This window comes from Bicyclus anynana, chromosome 12 (genome assembly GCF_947172395.1).
Source record: "Bicyclus anynana chromosome 12, ilBicAnyn1.1, whole genome shotgun sequence".
Classification (NCBI taxonomy): domain Eukaryota; kingdom Metazoa; phylum Arthropoda; class Insecta; order Lepidoptera; family Nymphalidae; genus Bicyclus; species Bicyclus anynana.
Window position 1 is genome coordinate 11,737,566 of NC_069094.1, and position 14,624 is coordinate 11,752,189.

At 35.7% G+C, this 14,624-nt stretch overlaps 1 protein-coding gene across 1 annotated transcript; it reads right to left on the reverse strand.

Moving 5' to 3' along the window:
* Positions 1–278: 278 nt before the first annotated feature.
* Positions 279–4,130, reverse strand: LOC112052762 (inositol polyphosphate 1-phosphatase). Its single transcript, XM_024091967.2, has 4 exons — positions 3,475–4,130; positions 2,270–2,411; positions 1,543–1,739; positions 279–987 (listed from the first exon to the last, which is right to left on the reverse strand). Exons 1-4 carry the CDS (start codon positions 3,911–3,913, stop codon positions 755–757), a joined length of 1,011 nt encoding a protein of 336 aa, XP_023947735.2. The 5' UTR covers positions 3,914–4,130; the 3' UTR covers positions 279–754.
* Positions 4,131–14,624: the final 10,494 nt, after the last annotated feature.

The window sequence follows — 14,624 nt, forward strand, 5'->3', positions numbered from 1 at the left end:
TGTTATTTAATCTGCCCGTATCTTGCCCATGACATAATATTGATGGTCAGAATCAAAATATTTCTGACCCAAGCCTGCCAACTTGTGCTTTAGATCTGCATGGTGGGTTTTGACTCCAAAATCTCCTATAACAAGAGGCCAATTTTGTCAAAATCGATTTAGTAGCTGTGTTGGAAATGAATAACAAACTAACTAACTTTCACAATCAGTATGATATTTGGTATATAAAAAGCCAAGCCAATAAATTAACAATAAACAAGATTCTTATCTGAAAATGATATGCATATTATTTCATTAATAGTTTATTGATACAACACATTTTAGTAACAACAATCAGATATATTAAAATATACACTTTTTATTCACCTACAAGTTATAAATGTTGGTAAATATATAATAATTTTACACTTTAATGAGAAACATTAATAAATAAATAATAAATATTGAGATCAAAATTCAGGTACATGAAAAAATGGAAATTCTTCTTAGTAAGAGGAATTATCCTTAAAGGAATATATTATTTCTAACCTTGAACACTAATAAGAACAATATTCGTAACATTTCATGAATATATTCAAAAACAACGGCATACAAAGTATGTCATGAGTGATAATAATTTAGGTACCAATACATGTTTCACACTTATTTTTTATTGGCCCACATCTATGATTGAAAGTAAAATATGAATTAATATTATTAAATTGTACAGAAAAACTCAATGTATTCTACCATTGTAATGTAACACCAAAGAAAATTAAGACAGTATATTTTTAATTTCATCCAAAATAGCCTCATTTATGTATGCTATAATTCCATCTTTATTACAGTATTCTTTAGTTTCGAGGTCTTCGTCGTCGTTGTATCTGATTGGCACACGTTTTTTATAGCACAAAACATTACCTCCCCTTGCAAGAATGATTGCATGCGGTGCACAGGTGTCCCATCGGAATGTGGTTCCCTGTGACACTATGTAGGCTGATGCTTCACCTGTAATTCACAGTTAAACTTATATAGGCATATTTTTATACAATACACTTCGCTATCAACAAACTTAAGTACTGGGAAACTCAAGATCGGGGAAAAGTGGGCTAGATTATGCTGGAAAGCAGACCCCACATAGTGGGACCACGCTAGCAAGAAGAAGAATAGACTTCACTCTCAAGCCCTAAAGTAAGGGTTGACAGTAACAGGTGCAAATTATCTGAAGCAAAAAATAACTAGCTCTTATTAAACATAAATAATTTAATATTTTATGGATGTTTGAAAAAAAATTTATCAATAGTTTTGATAAACTTTAGGGTCCCATGGTGCTGGAATGGTGACCCGACACTAGAAGGCGCAGTGTTGGTCGACCCACCTACCAGGTGGAAAGAGGACATTAATCATTAAGCAAGTTGGAGAGATTCGTCGGCTTAGGGTTATGATGTTTGGAAGTCCCTACAATAAGCCTATATCCAGCAGTGGATATTCAGCAGATATGATGGATGTAATGATGATGATCTATAAAAATCTTTATTGTAGTTTATAATAATTATGCCATACCTAAAGCTACTTTCATTAGTTTGTGACCAGCACCAGGAACAGAATTGACAGTCCATCCTGCAGCTTTGAATCTCTCAATGATCTCTGGTTTTTCAGCACCACTCATAAGAACTATTTTCTCTTTTGAAGTGTGCAACTCTTCAGAGTTTAAGTTAAAGTTGTTGTAGTGTAGACCCCATACAATACGACCAGTTCCACTGAAAAATACATATAATTATGTAAAATTAGTAACTTTTAATAGATTTAAAACACATTGACCTCATATAATAAAAGGACACACAATCATGTAGAAAATGTCACTTAAAAACTGGCCAATTTTGCTTTGACAGTTTTAGAATTATTGGTAAAGGCCTTTAAAAATAGTCCAATATTCAATAAAATCCCAAATTCAAAGTAAATTCAACCTTAAGGATTAAGTTTAAGGTTGAATTTGCAAATGTGACTACTTGAATTGAGTGCCAAGAAGTTGTATTTGGCACTCATTGAGTGGGGACATTTTTTGGTCCCTGATCCATCTTTTAATAGAAGATAGAAGTTAAAAGATAACAGAATTTAAAGCTCCAAATAAGCGGTAAAATAAACCTCTCTTTTATTGTGATGTGATGAAATAGATTCAGTGATTCTAATCACATTGGTTGATATTTCATTGTCTCTTCTCAAGATTTGTTGTGGTCGTATACTTAGGACTGATGTAGTGGGCCATTCAAATAAACTCATGATGACTTACTTATAGAAGGGTTGGTTGATGACTCCAACAACAGGTGTACCAGTTGACCTTAAATAAGCCCCAATCAGTACAGTCACACAAGGGAGCCCGTGACCAGGTTTAGCATCACCTCTCACTCCTGATATGAACTCAGCAGTAGCATCTGCAAAGAAACTATTTATAGTTATACTCAGTTGTTTAATTCACTTTGGACTATATCATGTGCATGAATTTTAGGCTACAGAAACAGCTCTCAAATGGTTGGAATAAGTAATGTTTGGAAAATAGAATCACCGTTCTTTTTATAAACTATTAGTTAAACTTTCAAAATGCATAATGAATCTTCTTCTATATTTGCATAGGTATGAAAGTCATATTACTAGAAAAATGTTAAAAGTCCAAGTGTAAGAACATAACAAAGAAGAGATGGAGTGTGTAAAAGAGGACATGTGTGTAAAGGGAGTGGATGATGAGTTGACGAGTAAGAAAAAAATGGAAAAGATTTGACATAATTTGCCAACCCCACTTAAGGGGGATAAGCGAAAAGAGATGATAATAGTGGCAGAGCTCTTTATAACTAACCACCCAACACCCTGCAGTTTCACCGGCATAGTTCCCATTGTAGTCAGTATTTGGGGATAAAAGAATCATTGAATCATATTCATCATCATTAACAACCCCTATTCAGCTCACTATTGAGCACGAGTCTCCTCTCAGAATGAAAGGGGTTAGGCCTTAGTCTACCACGATAGCCCAATGCGGATTGGCAGACTTCAAACACATAGATTTAAGAAAATACACAGGTATGCAGGTTCCCTCACAATGTTTTTCCATAAACATTTGAAAAGTTGGAGGTGCATGCCCCGGACCAGATTTGGACCTACACCCTCCGAATCGAAGGCAGAGGTCAAATCTACTCGGCATCACTCTAAAAGATATCATCAATATCAGTATAATACAATTTATTAGTATAGATTTACTGTTATTATTTCTATAGCCAAGCAGATTTTCTATTATGAAAATCATAGTCGAAAGCAGTTAATGTTGTTCCTAATGAAATTACAGCTGCATGAATCCTAACTTGAATAAATCAAGTTATCACATACAAATAGTATAGTTGTTCATTTATGCAGTCCTATTAATTGTTGTCTGCAATGTTTTGCTTTGTTAATGTACTATATATTCATTCTGTCAATGACTACTATAAAAAAGAAATTCTAACATACCAATAGGGTCGATCCACACACCAAGATCGCTAGTATCAACTGCAGGCAGATCAACAGGAAACAAAGGTATATTCTCAAACGTGTCACTGTGAGCCGCTTCAGCCATTCTTGTAGCTGTAGCCAGAGGTAGAGCACCGCTAAGTAATCGAGCGGTGCCTTCCACGGTGCCCTGTAAGCCGATTGTTATGCCACCAATTTCGGGGCACTCTTCACCTCTAACATGGCCGTTTAATTCGGGAAATTGGAAAATAATAACAGCCTTTGCACATTCCTGTGCTAGAACATCGGCAACAGTCTTGAAATCCTTATCAAAGCGAGTGTTCGCTTCTGTTTCACACTTCTCAGCGACTAGTAAAGTGTCTGCGTTCTCGCAACATGATCTCGCTATACGTGCAGCCTTTTCTGATGCTTGTATTAGAGCCTCTAATATATCAGCCATAGTATTTTTGTAGGAGAATAATCTATCTAATTTCAAAAGCGCTTGTAAGCTAAGCCTAATTGAAAAAAAAATCTTTATAATTTAATTAGGGAAACTAATCACGATCAATGCTGTAAGAACGTTAAAGTTAAACGAGATTTTAAATTTTAAGTTTGACTTTAATGTTTATTTAATTTCTAAACCAAACATGACACACCCACAACAACCACAGATCCACACCACACCACATCCACGAGAGACGTTGACACTGACACTTGACGTTGACATTTATTTTTATAAACTGCCTAGTTTTAGTTCAGAACCTAACAAGCGGTTTTAAATAAAAGAAATAAAATGAAAGCGTAATTGTAACAGTCTTTTCCACTACGTTGACATTTGGTGGAATCTTTAGTGGAATCTCTAAACAATTGCAGTACAAAGTGCATTATACAAGAAAGAAGAGGAAGAAGATAAAACCAAATGGAAATTAAAATTAAGAATTATCTGATTAGCAATAATTATAATCAAGACATAACCGTTGTCATTAATAGATATTTGATTTAATGTTTCATATTTTTTTGACTCAGACGAATTACTACTCTAATAATTAGTACTCTATGGATTTGACGTGCATATTAAGCCGTACAGATTGTGAAGGACAATACGCTACCCCCTACCACTACGGTAGGGTAGAAATGCATATAAGTACCTTGACCGGATCCGCTATTAAATGTATTTAGAAGTTAGAACAATGTTGTTGGAGGGATATTAATTTATGATCGATACCAAAGCCTAAAATACTTTTCTATTATTTTTTGTCGGTCTGTTTACCTTTTTATGACCGGGCATCACGCTGAAACTACCGAATGAGTTCAAATGAAACTTGGAACGATTTGAGACCATAGTACAAAGAAGGTTAATAGGATACTATTTGTCACGAAAATTAAATCAGAAAAAGGGTGAAGTCGGGGTAGAAAGTTACTATGGAAAGTCCTTCATTTTTCTAGGTACATTTGAAAATGTTAAACTATTTATTACGTATACGTTATAAAACTTGCAAAAATAAGTATAAATCAAAGAGTGTGAAAAAGGGGTTGAAAGTTAATATTGATTTTTACGCGGACGAAGTCGCGGGCGTCTGCTAGTATAAAATATTTTCCTTATCTTTTGATCATAGGTATAATATATTATAGTGAAAATTAACACGATTTTTTCGTTTTGTGTGGATTATTTGTGGAGAACAAATAAAATAAAATATATTACTCGGCTGACAGTAACCGAGTGCCTACTAAACATACAAGTAGGTAAATAGCGTTGTATCAAATATTTTTTCAGATGTTACTTATTAAATAAAAACTTTTTACTGTATGTTGATATTTCCTTCCAAAACTCATATAATAAATAATATGACGACAATGAAATTCATATTGTCACTTTGTTTTGTTTCTAAAACAAATAGAATACGTAGGTACCTACATTGAAATTGTAGACAGTCAATAATATCTACGAACTGTTTTGCATAGGAAGAATTCCTACACTTACTCTTTGAGGTATACTTATGTATAAAAAAATAACGGTATTATCTCAAGGAGCAGTGGGGAGTGACCCTGCTTTATGCATCAACGGCCGTAGGTTCGATCCCACAACTGGAAAATATTCGTGTCATGAAGTGTGCTGTTTTCCATTGTCTGGTTGTATTTATACAATACATATTTAGGAAATCTATACTAATATTATAAAGCAGAAGAGTTTGTTTTTTTACTTGAACGCGCTAATCTCAGGAATTACAGGTCCGATTTGCAAAATTCTTTCAGTGCTAGATAGTCCATTTAACGAGGAAGGCTATACGCTATACTATATTATCCCTCTATTCCTACGGGAACGTTAACCAAGCGGGTGAAACCACGCGGCGTCAGCTAGTAAAGTATAAATACACCCACCCATAATTAGATCCGCTGAAGAACCAAAGTCACCGACGTAGTTCAACGAGGAAATGGCAATGACACATAGTTTGAAGGGCCGATGGACGTTTAAAGTCCCTGGCATAGCGACCCCACACTAGAAAATTTGACCCCCTACCAGGTAGACTGACTATATCAAGCAAGTCACAGGGATTCGCTGGATGCAGGTGGCTCAGGATTTTGATATTTGAATACCCCTACAAAAGGCCTATGTCCTGCAGTGGACGTCTATCGGCTGATATGATGATGATGATACCTAGTGTTATTTTATCATGATCTTCATAATTGTCAGCTAACTTTAACGGCCCACTATAGGGCCAGGCCTCCCACATTATAGGAGGTCATTATCATTAATATGTATTGGTCGTTATTGAATTTAACATCAAGTATACGCATCCGCCAATCCGCATTAGATCAGCTTGGTGGCAGTGGCGTGCACTTCATATATGCTTTAAAGTACCCTAAGAGTTGTCTTCTGAATGCTTATTAAATGAAGATTTTCCCAGTTTGCTTAATTTTCTTATTAGTGCATACCCTGATCGGCAACCTTATGCACGCCGCTGCTTGCTGGGTCTAAACTTCATATATGCCCTCCCAAAATCATCTTCAGCCGTAAAATATTATGATGGAAGTAGGAAGGAATGAATTAAATTATGATTTATGACCAATGAATCAAGGACGTCCAGTACTAGTAGAAAGTAAGAATAGTTAACAATAATAATAATAATAAGGCGTAAATAACTGTTGCGTGGAGTGTTGAAATATTTCGTTCGGAAATATTAATATAGGTAGGTATTATCTAGAGTTTAGGAAAGTTAAAAGTATAATAGCTCAAGGTTCCAATCGCAGTGCCTGCAGCCTGTGGATTGTCAAACATCGACACAATTCAGTTCTATGGTTTTCTATTTATTTTTCGCACGGTTAGGTAGGTACATTCGCATTAGGTAATAAGTAATTTATTTACAATACATATCATCATCATCATCATCATATCAGCCGATGGACGTCCACTGCAGGACATAGGCCTTTTGTAGGGACTTCCAAACATCACGATACTGAGCCAACTGCATCCTGCGAATCCCTGCGACTCGCTTGATGTCGTCAGTCCACCTGGTGGGGGGTCGGCCAACACTGCGCTTACTAGTGCGGGGTCGCCATTCCAGCACTTTGGGACCCCAACGTCCATCGGCTCTTCGCACTATGTGCCCCGCCCATTGCCACTTCAGCTTCGCAACTCGTTGAGCTATGTCGGTGACTTTGGTTCTTTTGCGGATCTCCTCATTTCTGATTCGATCACGCAGAGATACTCCTAACATAGCTCGTTCCATCGCCCGTTGTGTGACTCTGAGCCTTCTTATGAGGCCCATAGTTAGCGACCAAGTCTCGGAACCATAGGTCATCACTGGCAACACGCACTGTTCGAAGACTTTTGTCTTCAGGCACTGAGGAATTTCGGACGAAAAGATGTCGCGAAGTTTCCCGAATGCAGCCCAGCCGAGTTGGATTCGACGGTTCACCTCTTTCTCGAAATTGGACCTACCTAACTGGATCATATGTCCTAGGTATATGTATTCGTCTACAATTTCGAGTGCAGCGCTCTCAACTATAACTGGGTGGAAAGATACATGAGCATTACACATTATTTTTGTTTTGCCCATGTTCATTTTCAGGCCCACCTGTTGAGAAACGCTACTGAGGTCATTGAGCATTGTACTAAGGTCATTCAGAGTCTGTGCCATGATGACTACATCATCCGCGACAATACATATACACAGCTTAAAAATACTGCAAAAGACCGGAAGAGTTTTCTACACATGACCGCCAAACTTAGCTGGAAGAAGGCACTTACTGATGATGATAATGATGAATTTATTTATTGCTTATGCACGCGGTTTCGCTCGCTTTAATAACAGTACTAACAAACGTTTTGAGAACTCGCCTGGGGAGCGGGAAGTAGGTACTACATTCAGGCACTATGGTCATTTATGCCGTCATGCATTTATTGTGTAGATACCTAATTTAAAAGTTGTTTTATCTAAACGGGAAAGACTCCACGAGCGGTGAAGATGAGTGTTGACATCTTTTTAACGGCACCTTGAAAGGTCCGTTTATATCTACAGACATTTAGTGCCGTGGCAGACAAAATAATATTTTTTATACAGTGTTACAGTGTTTATTAACATATTTATATCAACGCGGCCGCGCAGACGTTGACAGACACGGGCCGCGTCTGTTCAGTATTCGCGGAAAGAATATTTTATTTTGTCTGTAGAGTCCTTTTCATGAAACCTAAACTAAAACTGACAGCGCCTTACACAAATGACCACCATTACGAAACGGCAATGAGTGTCATTAAGACATTAGCGCCGCGTCTGAGGGACTTCTTTCATGAAAAGAAGTTTAAGTGTTCCTAGCTACCTGCTGGGCAGTGTGAATAGACGGTGTCTGTGGGTGTCTGCCACGCTACTTGTCTGTGACGCACAGTTAGCAGGTTAACTTGCTCCTAACAGTCAGGCGCACGAAGGGATCGCTCGTATGGTTTCGCCCTTCCTGTCATCAATTTCGTAATACAAACAAACAAAATAAAAATCAAACCTCACCTCTCAATATTACTAGTTTAGATAACTCAAAATTATTCATATTTTTTATGTGTTAATTAATCATCAATTTAATTCCGTACCCATTAGCCAGGCTTGGGGACAAGTCTGACAAGCTAAACGTCGAGTTTTATTTAGTGCTGAGGTCCCATTATGAAGCACTTACACAATCAGAAAAAAAATGTGCTTGGCGTAGGGCGACTATTTTCCATACATACTATTATTTAACATATTTGCCGATGATCGAACCCAAAACATCGCGTTGGTAAGCGTGACGATTTTAGGACTTAAAAATTGAATAATATAAATGAATAAATAAATTTTAGAATTTAAACTATCGTGAGTGTTATTCATATTAATTGATTATGAAACACGGCTAAAACTCACGTGATATTACGTCGGAGTATGCCCGACTAGTTTCGAACCCATACGGGGCTCTTAGTCATGAGCTGGTTCTTGCATCGCGGCACGATCCAAACTGTTTGGATCGTGCCGCGACTAAGGGCCCCGTATGGGTTCGAAACTAGTCGGGCATACTCCGACGTAATATCACGTGAGTTTTAGCCGTGTTTCATAATCAATTAATATGAATAAATAAATGATTTTTTGGACAAAAAAACATTTTTCATACAGTTGTGCTATATCATCTACCAAAGATTTTGTGTTACAACTACCATCTCTTCACGAACGAAGATTAGTTCGTGAAGGCTAGCCTCTTAATTTCATAACTTCCGGTAGTTTTAATCACATAAATTTTCCAGTTTACGGAAAAGATAGCTACTAGCTCTTGGTATACCTATAACAACAAATTCTTTATTAAAATGTCCTTTACATTACAAAATATAAAAATATATTTTACGAGATTTCCTGTTCTCAATCAGGTATCTGCACTTATATTCTTGTAGTTATCAAATTAAAAATGTTAACTAAGTTATAATAAACTTGTCGATTGTAATAATTGGCAATAATTTAACTTTTCAAGTGCTCTTTAGAGCACGAACACGATCTATAAAAATATTATTAAAAGACGAATCGATATTGAATGTTTATTTATTTATTTACCTTTAGAGTTGGCCAGGTTTCTAGAATAAATAGGGAACATGCTGTAGCCATAATGACACTTCGATTCTGTTTCTACAAACGTTAACGCTTCGAAAACTACAAAAATGTATGGGAATGACAGATCCGATAGATAACTTGATCACGTGACCTACACAGGTTACTGGAAACGTATAGCGACTCCTTTATGGGGTGCAAATTGCATAGGGTTTTAAGGGGCAAAAATGTACCGATTTCGAAAAAAGAGGCTTTTCTCTTTTTTTAAGAAATGTGGGTTATACTCTACTTCAAAGTGGATTATAAAATAAAACTTACGTACCTATTTAGTGGTTGTTTTTACCTCTTACGTCATAATAATCATACAAAAAGAACATAAATGTCGTACTGTTTTTGAATCATGACTTAAAGAGCCAAAAACGTTTAAAATGGTTTTCTGTATCCTATGACTCCATGCTCCTTTCCTACAATAGTTTAAATTAAATTTGATATGACTCAACTACCATAATGATCAACCTAGGTCTGGGACCAGTTCGGATGCCACTAACTGGCTAACCAATGGACCGACGAGGACCTAGGCCTACGTAGGGCCTTATCGTAGGCCTTACGTACAAGGTTACATTCTTGATAATCTTAAATTCCTTTTTTTATATTCATATTCGTACTAGAAACCCAATAAGCTAACCGCCTTCTGATAAACGCTGAAAAGTAAATAATTAGCTGTCATTAACATACTTTTAGGCAATTTTAGTCGTACAAATGTAATGTGGAAATATAAAGAGTGTTTTCTTATCAATCGACCTCAAAACATGGATGATTTTTGGTTAAATTATCGTAATCGACAGCTTCTACTATTTTTTTTCACCTCTCTATCTCAACAATGGGGCGTTTGCTGTTGACCAGTGAGCAAAAGTCGTCTTCTTTTGTTTTTGTCTTTTCGTAGGGCCAGACTAACGCCATGCATTTCGCCAATGTTAAGATTATTATCTGTCTAGTTCTCTAAAGTTCTCCAACGGTTAACTTTGAAAGGGAATTAATCCCCAGCCATGGCCTACCCTAAACACTCAGCAATTTTCTTGTATATATATATAAAAAAGAAACTTATAAACTAGGGAGAACATTTATATTTATATATATTCTAGCTGGTGGGAGGCTTCGGCCGTGACTAGTTACCTGCCTGCAAAGACGTACCGCTAAGTGATTTAGCGTTCCGGTACAATGCCGTGTAGAAACCGACAGGAGTGTGGATTTTCATCCTCCTCCTAAACAAGTTAGCCCGCTTCCATCTTAGACTGCATCATCACTGAGATTGTAGTCAAGGGCTAAGTACACGTTAGGAATAAAAAACATAACTTTATCAAAAATAGTTTGCCTCAACGTTTTACGACATTTTCGGGGACTTGCAAAGATCGTTGACCGTAAAGCCAGAGTTTTTGACATTTTTTGAAGACTTATGAGTCACTGCTGCCAATTAAGTGATTTGGTTTAATCGATTATTATTTACCGGATAATTATAATCGATCTATTTCTTACATTACAACATAGGTAACTTGTGTTTTTGTTTTTGTTTTCTTGATTAATTAAATATCGTCTGTTAAGGTGTATGTTTCGTTGTTTTGCTTGGTATATTTGTTCGTTTGCTTATTTGTTAAATCCAATCAAATCAAATCATTTATTTGCTAGAATGTTGTACATGTTTTGATCTTAAAACTATTGAGTTACCTAGACAGTTAAGCTTGTTGTTAACAAAAAATATATGTAATTTTCCTCTACAACTTCAAATGTTACTTCTCGGTTTTGGTACAGAGATGTGATAAGTACAGAGAGAGAGTGATAAATACAGTTTTTTTTTGCTATAGGAACATACTTTAATTAAACCAATTATTTAAGAATATCCTTATTTACTTTCTTTCTCTACAAAATTGAGATGAACAATTATCAAAGTATTTCAAGATGGGGCGTATTTTTCCAAATCCAGACTTTTGTCCCTTTTAAGTGCGATTTGTATTCTGCTGAGGCGTATCACTATGTATATTATTTTCTGCAAGATATGGGCTATGTACAATCAGGTAAATATTCAGTCGGGAGGAACTGTTGGGTCGGGAATCTCCTTGTCCCACAATCAGAATCGCAGCTGACTATTTTTAGACTGCATAAAACATAATGGGGATGATGACTAGGTTTGAATTTATTGATTTTTATGATACATTCGGGTAAATAGGGTCAATGTTAACTAATTTATACATAAAAAGCAAAGACTGTCTGGATATTTGCAAACTAAATGAGATTATAAAATTTCAAAAACTATTAAACATATTTTATCGTAATTAGATGAAAATTCATACAGTTTTAGCTTCCTTACATTAAATGTGAAATTTTTTAATACATGAACTATAAGCATAAACGCACAAATAACAAAGATATTAGTAATTTTGTTTGAACGCGCATACAAATCTAACGATCATTACATTGCCTATGACGTCATTATTTCGAGCCATTTTGTATGGGGCGTTTTTCAGAGATCCGCGGCAGCGCCGCAAATCTGACTCTTTAAATCCCTGTAGCTCCGAAAGTAATGATCGCAGATACCCTGTTCCTTTTACAAAATTGCTTAACTATTAGTATACTCTTAATTTATATACAATTTAAAAAACTGTCATCATCCCTATTGTATCACATTGTACAAGCTTTAGGCCGGGAGGTCAAGGTCTTTTCTCTTTTTTCTTTTCTTTTCTTCTCTTCTTCTTTTCTCTGTCTTTTCCTGGCTCAGGTTTTTTTTTGCGAAAGGACATTAATTAATTTATTTTTTTATTGATACTTAATACGTAACTATTCCATACAATTTTTTTTTAGTCTTAATGCGTTTTGAATTATAGTTACCCATAAAAACATTAAAAGAACACACGATTGTTGATGATAATGATTTTTAATTATTAGAGTTTATTAACTAAGTTATTAATATTTCTTATCTATACTAATATTATAAAGCTGAAGAATTTGTTTGTTTGTTTTTGTTTCTAATCTCAGGAAATATTGAAAAATTGTTTCAGTGTTAGATAGCCCATTTATCGAGGAAGGCTATATATTATCCCCGTATTCCTACGGGAACGGGAACCACGCAGGTGAAACCGCGCGGCGTCAGCTAGTTGTATGTGTAATGGACTTTTTATAAGTAATGGAGTTATTCTATACGTCTTATTTACTACGTCCGTAATATTTATCGCGGTTTCACCCATGATCGTTCCTGATAGTTCCCGTGATCGTCAGAATATGGAGATGAAATATAGCATATATTACTCGCTCTATATACACTCGAATGTAAGTATCCATTGGTGAAAGAATTATTAAATTAAAAATTAAAAAAAAAGAATCATTAGCCGTCAAATCGTTACAATTAACAAGTACGTAATTAACAAGTATATATAACTAATTAAGTATGGATTTACATTGATTACGTCTTATTATTACGTCTGGCAAACACAATATTTTTAATGTACCCCGTACCTACGCTCAAATTATTATCTAAGTAATAACTAATTGCCAGGCAAACGTGAGATAAATTTCAAACAGCATTTTTTTCACTATTTTTTGTCTTTTTATAATGACGCAATGATCACGGATATAGATTAAAAATAAAATATCATACGATTCTATGTAGGTACAAGCTTTTTAAGTTATTTAGTGCTAATTGCCTTTTTGCCATATATGGTTGCAATTTAAGCATCAAGTTTTTAACAATCTCTTAATAATAATAATTATGTAGGTACTCATATATTGCGAAAATATTACTTACTAAATACTTCCAACGTTAATTTTTAATTACTTTTGCAGTCGCGTTTTATTACGTTTATGAGATTTTTTAGCGTATGTAGGTATTATACAAAATTGTTTTCTTAATTATTATTATAAAATAATACTCTGTAAACGCAATGTTATATTCTCATGTTGTGTACCTTTTTCAAGGTACTATCAGGAGCAGATTTAGGGTAGGGCACGGTTGGGAGACCGTCCAGGTACTAGGGGCGCCAGATAGATATCTACTTCTTCTGGCTTGAGTAAGCCACTTGGAGTTTCTAAGCGTGAATGAATCAGAAACAAGGATATTTGCAGAAAAACAACGTCACCGACATAGCTCAACGAATCGCGAAGTTGAAGTGGCAATGGGCAGGGCACATAGTTCGAAGAGCCGATGAATGTTGGGGTCCCATGGTGCTGTAATGGCGACCCCCCGCTAAATGGATCTCATTTAGTGGGGGGATCACTCAATCGATGAAGGGAAACATCGTGAGGAAACCTGCATACTTAACTGAGAATTTTCTTAATTCTCTATTTGGTGTGAAGTCTGCCAATCCACATTGTGCCATGAGAGGGGTTAGGCCATAATCCAGGTGGATTATGGCCTAACCCCTCTCATCTTGAAACGAGACTCGTGCTCAACAGTGAGCCGAATATGGTTTGTTAATTAATATACTTATGATTAATATACTTATGTTAATTAATATACTTGAGACTCGTGCTCAACAGTGAACCCCTCTCATCTTGAAACGAGACTCGTGCTCAACAGTGAGCCGAATATGGTTTGTTAATTAATGAAATGAATGAATATGTAATTCAGTTTGTAAGTTTATTTGTTTCTCCGCGTGTATATTAAACTCACATTACAAAAATATTTTTTAATTGGGATAGGAATACTCCAACTAAGGGAACAGTTCAGTTTAATCATAATCAGTTTAGTAGCTTTTGAGCTATATTCTCTTTGAGTTGTATTCTCTTGCTATTTATTTAAACTAATATTATAATCTACACTAATATTATAAAGCTGAAGAAATTTGTTGTTTGAACGCGCTAATCTCAGGAACTACTGGTTCGATTTGAAAAATTCTTTCAGTGTTAGATAGTCTATTTATCGAGAAAGGCCATATATTATCCCCATATTCCTACGGGAACGGGAACCACGCGGGTGAAACCGCGCGGCGTCAGCTAGTCTATACTAATATTATAAAGAGGAAAGATTTGATTCTTTGTTTGTATGCATTGAATAGGCTCTGAAAGTACGAAACTGATTTGAAAAATTCTTTTACTGTTAAGAAGCTATATCCCTGTGTGCTATAGGCTATA

Excerpts from the sequence above, each read along its gene's own strand:
- LOC112052762 (XM_024091967.2), bottom strand. The coding sequence starts at position 3,913 with ATGGCTGATATATTAGAGGCTCTAATACAAGCATCAGAAAAGGCTGCA. Across the intron at positions 2,412-3,474 it reads TGTGTGGATCGACCCTATTG|ATGCTACTGCTGAGTTCATA; the intron begins GTATGTTAGAAT and ends GTTTCTTTGCAG. Across the intron at positions 988-1,542 it reads ACTAATGAAAGTAGCTTTAG|GTGAAGCATCAGCCTACATA; the intron begins GTATGGCATAAT and ends TGTGAATTACAG.